Source organism: Phaseolus vulgaris, chromosome 1 (assembly GCF_051622355.1).
Source record: "Phaseolus vulgaris cultivar YP4 chromosome 1, ASM5162235v1, whole genome shotgun sequence".
In the NCBI taxonomy this organism is placed as follows: domain Eukaryota; kingdom Viridiplantae; phylum Streptophyta; class Magnoliopsida; order Fabales; family Fabaceae; genus Phaseolus; species Phaseolus vulgaris.
The window spans coordinates 32,864,942-32,872,840 of record NC_143498.1 but is presented as its reverse complement, the minus strand read 5'-3'; the positions used below and the strand labels follow the sequence as shown (position 1 = coordinate 32,872,840).

The following is a 7,899-nucleotide window of genomic DNA, read 5'->3' as shown; positions in this document are numbered from 1 at the left end:
TGAATTGTCAAAACGATACTAGATATGATAAGCACCTTGGAGATGTAGAGTTCTGATCCATCTTTTGTTCTCATGCTTTAGTACCATGTTCAGTCTTTTCAAAGTTTCAAAATGGTTTTGCAGTCATGATAATTGCCCCCTAAATTTTAAATGTTTGCCCAGTAGGAGTCTCCTGTTCTGGCACTGCACATGGTTCTCTGTTTGGATGAAGCAACTTGTGTTGATCTGCAAATAGCAACACTATCATGCATTGGTTCAGTGAAATGGACCTAACACATGACAAGTATTTATACCATTTACATATTTATGCAGTAGAGACAGGTTTTATTATTGGCCAAAACTTAGATACATTTTTCAATGTGTTTTGGTATTGTTCTTCCATCACAATTGAGCTTCAACTTGGCAACAGAATAATAAAGGCTTACAATAAAGGTGGACATAAATTACAAGATAAAAATTGTAGTTTTTTTTATTGAAGAATCGTAAAAAAATGCCTACAGAATTCTATTTAAGTTTGTCTTTATTGTTAGTCTAATTATGTACTTTAGAGGTCATGCAAATAAATGTTGAAACCTTCCATAGATACAAGAGCAGTAATGTTTAGAAATAAATAAATTATAAAACTATTTCCAAGATGAATAAAGGTTCTATACATGTCTCTAGATACAAATTGTTATTTTTAATTATTGATTATGAATTTTTATATTATGAGACATGTAAAATGATCATTCGTATTCATTTAAATTTAACTGGCTTGATTTTTATATAAATTTATATCCCATAATTATTTAACCTGTATTTTATACTATGTAATGCACTTGAACAAAAAAATAATATTAAATTTTGTATTAAATACTGTTTTAATATATCAATTACATTATTGACTTCAGATAGTAATTTAGATTTGAAACAACATTATTTTTAACCATTAATAAAAAATTAAAAACATTAAATTTCGTTTTAGAACTAAAGATTTAAAGAGATAAATAGTTAAAACAATCAAGTATATGAATAAGGATAAAAGAATAATACACTATTTTTTATGTTCATAAGTGTAAAAATGAGGTGGATTTCAAATAAATAGCAGACTAAAGAAAAAGAAAAAGAAAAAGAAAAAGGAGAAATTTGAAAATTGCATTGCACCGGACGTTCCGGCAAGATTGATGGATCATCAAACACATCCATCCTAATTCCAACATATCCAATTATCCATCGCCCAAGTGGGGATACTTTCCATAACAACATTATTGTTCAAGAGCTATTCATTTTTATCACATCTTTTTTAATATATATAAAATAGGACTAGTCTCAATTTTCTATTCATTAAAAATAAGAAAGTTAACTAATATATAAAAAAATAAGATACAATTGGATTAAATGTTTTGAAGTGAAATTTATATGAATGTGTTTTTTGTCTTATTAATAATAAACTTTATTTTTATGATTGTTGCATTTCCTGAATCCTCTATTTGTAAATTATAAGATGATAATTAGTTTAAAAGATGAATTCTTGTTGCTTTTATGTAACTGAGAGTTTGATTCTATATGTCCATTAATATCTAAAAATTGAAGTGAAGGTTGATTTAAATATTTTAGTTTAATAAATGAATTAGAATTTGAGTTTTAATCATAAAATTAGAAGTGGGTTACTTAAAAGAAAACGTTTTTGAACTTACCCTAATCCTAATAAGGTTTAGAAGAGATATATGAGGGTGGGAATAAAGAGTGTTTTATGATTTATTTATTATTGTTTGAGTGATGATGCATAAGAGGTGATGCAGTCACATTTCCAATCAAACTAGGGAATAGTGTTGTTCATTATTTAGATGTGGCCTTTTTCTTCAAAGGCAGGGGAGTGAGAGAAATGAAGCTAAAACTATGAGGCATGAGATGAGAGAGAGAATGTAGTGAAGTCAAAGCATAAGACCTCACTTACTGAACACTTTTAAATGCAGTTTGATGGCTCTGTACCATGTCTATGTCTGGTCACTTGCAGTCACAGAAAACAAGGGTTCATGCTTCATTTTCAAGCACTTGGGTGGGTGGTGGCTTAAGTGGCTACATGTTCAAACCAAATTCTCACTATTTGTGGGTCCTACTGCTCTTGTGACCATGACCAAGTGCATGCATCATCAATCAATGCCTCATAATACAACATTGTCTATTATTCTGGTTCATTGGAGATTCAACCCTTCTATTTAGACACCATAGCATGGGGAGCTTTTGGATGGGAAGAGAACAAAGGCCCATTGCTTATGTGCCTATATTCAACATACCCTAATACAACCCATTAAGCTTTTATCTCTCATTCAACTAATTTCTTCTTAATAAACAAAAACAATTTATATTACTCTATACATATGAGATTCTTTTTTTTATATAAAAATGGGATATTTTTCCCCCTTTACTATTAGAATGTGTTCCATTTTTAAAGTTTGAAAAAATCAGTATCACTTCATTGGAAAATATCAATATGATGCAATTTTAGTTCAAAGTGTTTATAAAGCAATCCAATTCTAATAATAAAGAACAAAAATTGTCCATTTCCGTCAAAAATCTATACATAAACTAATTTTATTTTGTGCAAAAAATATTTATAAACTTGATTTCTTTACATATATTTACAGAAATTTCTATTTATGATATAATGACAAAGAAGATGTGAAAGCTGGTGATATGAGACTTGAGATGAATAAGAACTATTGAAATTATTCATATAGTTTGTTATGTTACTCTCTAGTTTCTGTTTCAAGCTGCTTCTTTCAAGATCATTCATTTTCAATTAATTACTCATCCAACTTAGACCCACCATAATTCATCATGCACATATTGCTGCTGGATTTTATTTTTTTTTAATTCTTTAGTTGTCAAGCAATCAACAAGAAACCATATTGTAATTGGGTTTCACTTTCAAATTCAAATATGCATCCATTCACCAGTTTGTACCTAAGATTAAATGTCAACTTCATTTACTTCTCCAAAGTTAGTTTTTAGTTCTTTATAATTTTACACAATACTTTAATATATATATATATATTATTGACAAGAAAATTGTATTGAAAATAATACTCCATGAAGGTTAGTATAATAAAGGGAACATCACAATGTGAATAAAGTTGTCTCTTAAATAAATAAAAAATCATAGAATTCAAATATAAAGTAGAATAAATAATAAAGGGAATATAAAAATTAAGGTATATTGATAAAAATGACAGAAAAATCATAAATGGGTATTCTTGATAATAGACTCTAATTTCTCTATACAATCTTTTCCCTTTTTTTATAATTTTTATTGAATTTTGTTGTCAATTACTTCTCTATCATTTCCTTTTAATCTTCGTCCGATCCAAGGTATCATATAACCGATCGTTCCATGACGACGAATCATGAGTTGACAATGTCAACAAAGTTAACCCGTAATTAAAAGTTACTTAGCACAACCCTAAACGCGGTCCAACCCCCTAATCCGATCCACTAACAAATACCCATCAAGGTAATATAAATAGTGCATATTCCAATAATCAGGTACGGCATTATCTATTGTGTTCTGACAACCGAGAGTCGAGTCCTTTGCTGACTTGATCATTGGAGTGCCTTTTGCAGGTACCATCCGATCATGTGCTCCCGAACGACCGAGAAGCGGGACGAGAGGGGCAAAAGGAGTTTGCAGAAAGGAAGATTGAAGATAAGAGCGACAGATCGACATGTGTATCAGGCAAACCCCAATACCCGAACAAGAACACTTCCAATTTCTACATTTTTAAATTTCTAAGTAGTATTTGTGTTTTCCACTTCCATTTCTTATAATTCATTTAGATGTTTTTAATATGACTTTCTTAACAAGTCTTACAAATCTTACCAGCCTCGTTTTTGTTTATATATTGAAAAGCTTTACTTTAAGTACAATTGCAACATCAATATTTTATGAAATTTATATAATAATAATTTTAAAAAATCAAATATATTTTCCTGATCTACTAATAGAAGTAAATTATTCTAATATAATATGTTTTATTGATATGCTTTTAACTCTTTCATAAACATCTAACAATCAAATTAAAAACCATCAGTATTATTAATAAAAAAAAATTCATACACATTATTTTTTTATTCATAAATTTTGTATCTAAAAAAACAATCGAAAACAATACACATTTCTTTCAAAGAAATTGGGAAATTTTTTTATACATAGAATGTTGTGTTAGGGCAAGTTTTATTTTGAAGATTTCAAGCTTAATTTACTACAGATTCATTGACTTGGATAAAAAAGGGGAAATTAAAGAATTCCATGAAACAGATGGATAAAAGCAATTCACAAATCACAATCCTCTGATAACGTTGGTGAAGAAAACACCACTGATCTCCGTGGAATGTGGACAACGTTAATCCTGATCATAAATGAGTGCAGTTACAGTTTTAGAAGATACAAATACAATTTTTTATAGTTATATAATATAATAAAATAGTATTTTTTTTAAATAATACATTTAGCATTAATTTTTTTAAATACAAAAAAATATTATTACTCACTACTTTTGAATTGAATATTTAAATTATTCTAATTAATTTTTTTGTTAATTTATGTGTGTTACCTAAATCCTTAAAGTCAATATAAATAGTTATTTTGAAAATGAGTTTGAATGCTTAACATAAATAATTTTCTAAAAGAGAGAGTAAAAACATATTAAAAAAGTCTTCCATTTACAAAATTAACACTTTTACACACTATTGCCGACAATTTGAGGTATTTTTTGGAATATTAGTGCAATTTACTTTTGAATTTTCGGAAATGAAGTAAATTAGATATTTAATTTTGAATTGGGAAATTCGTATTTGAGAGGTACGAGTTAGTTGAGTTAATTATGAAGAAATCGAATTACATTTTAATTATTTCTAAAAGTTTCAAAAAAGTCATATTGTTGAAATACGGTTTTCTTATGATTAGATTTCTGCAAAATCGTATTTAGAAATTACAATTTTAATTAGTAGAAAAGAAATTTAAATTAGTGAAATCTTATATCTGAAATAAAATTTTAAAAAGTTAAAAAAAGTGAAATTGTATGGTTTAAATACGATTTTAATAATTATAAAAGAATGAATTAAAAGTGAAATTTTACTAGTTAAATTCAATGATTTATTTTTTTTAAAGTTGTTAAATTTTTTTTAAATAATATAATAGTTTAAGAAATATTTAGTTACGTTAGTTTGGTTGAAAAGAATGTATGAGAATTTATAATGATGATAAAACTCTATATTTTATATAAAACTAATTTAATTTTTTAATTAAAAAACTAAAATTAAGAGTTTTAAGTAAAATAAATGTTGCAATTCTGTAGTTCATAACGATAAATCATAAGCCTTAATTAAAACCCTTGATCGAAAACTTTGACCAAAACTTATAACTAAAAATGTTAAAGGATAAATTATGAAATGATAGCTTCTAACCGTAAAGTTAAATCTTAATCGAAAACCTTAACAAAAATAGTAAAGAAGGTTTCCATTTACAAAATGAACACATTTACACTATTACCTATCCAAATATAATGTTGTAGTTTCACTATAATTAAAAAAGCTATAACTGTGTTGGATTAACAAAATTAAATACAGTGGATAAGTTAGAAAATAAAATGTATGAATGAGAGTGAAAAATAGGTTAGTTAAATTATAATTAGAAATTATGATTAGTATTATGTTATGTATAGTGTTTGAATTGATAAACTTTACCTTCCCTCCCTGTAATAGGACCACAAAATTGAAGGCACCAAAAGTTAAAAGATTTTGGAAGAATCTGAATGTTAAAACATTTAAAATGAATCTGAAAGTGGCAGAAGCAGTCTGTGCCCTGCTCTCTTGGACTCTTCCAATGCATCTTTTGAGAGGTTTAGCAAAGCAAAAGTGAAAGCGGGGCATCTAATAGTTACTTCTCCCTGCAAACTTAACTGCACTCTTAATATTTTACCCTCCAGACAAACCAAAATTTCCACATACAAATTACCAACTTTATATATTTTGCTTCATCAAGAAAATAATTGTTCTAATTTATTCTATTTGCATCTCAAAGGAAGAAAAAAAAGCAAGGAAAGAACAGAAGAGGAAAATAAGAAAGGTAATCAACAAATATACAAATAACTAAATGGTGTTTTCGGATAAACAAGGTTAATGTGAGATGAGAGATGTCTGCATGATATAGTGATGTGAGCTTTCCGAGTGTGATAATTTTGATTTGTTTTTTTTTTTTGCTTTTAACCTTTTATCTGCCGACAAAAAACCAAGGGCCATATTAATAAAGGGTGCCCTCGGACAAAGGTTGAGTTCTAACTTGGAACACCAATTTTGGCTCTCTCTCTATCTCTATCTCTCTATTTCTTCTCTTTCACTCCCCTCTCTTATTGCTTCAAAATTACACACTCTTAAGTTCTAGCCTCATGAACATGAATATGTGCCAAAATGTATCAGTTTCCTCTGAATGCCACCAAGAGCAGGTCTTTGCCCCTTCTTGCTCAAGCAGCCTTGATGACCTCTTCTCTGCTCAGAACACGGTCAGTGGGTTACTTTAATGTTGCCTTCTTCTTTTTTTCCTTATCTTTTTCTGCTTTTGGGACTCTTCTAGCTTAATTTACCTTCACAGTAATGCTTCTTTGCAAGTTCTACTATCACGGTTTCTTTCTTGGTTTGAGAAAGTGTTCGCTTCGTTTTGGCTAACTAATTCTTTACCACGTTTGTAGCTTTAGTGTTATATCACTCAAGCTGTGCTTTGTGGTGTATTTAACTGTTTATATAGTCTTTTCTGATATGTTGTTGTTCTTACTATATTTTGGATTCTTCCACCAAACATGTGTAGGAAGTGGATGTTGAGTTGGAGTGGCTTTCAGAGTTTGTTGAAGACTGCTTTTCAAGTCCCCCAAGCTTTGTATTGGGAGCTTCCGGGGTTAAGACTACAATCACAAGCACCGACCCTTCTTCAGGTACATTGAAGAGAGCCCAACAACATGAGTCTCCTTTGCAAAATTTTGCTGTGCCTGGGAAGGCGAGGAGCAAAAGGAAAAGGCTTTCAGCCCCTAGAACCAAGGACCCTTTAAGCATATGGTCACACCATTTGAACCCCCAAAATGAAGCCTTGAGTTCTGACCCTCCTCTGCTCAAACAGGCTTATTGGTTGGCTGACAGTGAACTCATTATGCCTAAGCCAAAGGAGGAGCAAGAAGTGAGCAAAGTGGATGGGGAAGTGGTGGAGAAGGGAGTAGTGATTATTAGGAAGGAAAGCTTTGGGGACTCTGAGCTTGAAGGTAGCAACGGTCAACAACCAATGCCAAGGAGGTGCACCCATTGCTTGGCTCAGAGGACCCCACAGTGGAGGGCAGGACCATTAGGTCCAAAGACACTTTGCAATGCATGTGGAGTTAGGTACAAGTCTGGTAGGTTGCTACCAGAGTATAGGCCAGCCAAGAGTCCCACTTTTGTAAGCTACTTGCACTCCAATTCCCACAAGAAAGTCATGGAGATGAGGATGTCTGTTTACTCTTCCATTTCTAGTGAGCAGTAGTGGTTGTTAGCCATATATTTTTATGTAAATCAAACTTCAAATGTTAGGAACAAACTATTTGGAAACAGAGATACTATTAATGGGAGTGATTAGTGCTATGATTCATTATAGGCACATTTATATCATTCAATATCCACTTCTATTTTGTTCTTCCCTTCCTTCAACCCATTTGCATTGCACTTTCATATCACAAGAAATGTTACAACAGCACAATCTTTAACACATTCTTCACTGTTAAATAAAATTTACTCCTTTTCTTTTTACAAGGGAGAATGAACAAGTCAAGATGAACCTGTTGGTCTGAAGTCTTAACCTATAGATATTTTGTCAACTCTGCCTTAAGATTATGATGATAG

General features: G+C 30.3%; 1 protein-coding gene across 1 annotated transcript; it reads left to right on the top strand.

Annotated features, from left to right (window-relative positions):
- The first annotated feature begins 6,277 nt into the window (after positions 1-6,277).
- Positions 6,278-7,673, top strand: LOC137813845 (GATA transcription factor 7). The gene is made up of 2 exons (XM_068616288.1): positions 6,278-6,539; positions 6,842-7,673. The coding sequence occupies exons 1-2, from the start codon at positions 6,426-6,428 to the stop codon at positions 7,541-7,543; spliced, it is 816 nt and encodes a 271-aa protein (XP_068472389.1). The 5' UTR covers positions 6,278-6,425; the 3' UTR covers positions 7,544-7,673.
- Positions 7,674-7,899: the final 226 nt, after the last annotated feature.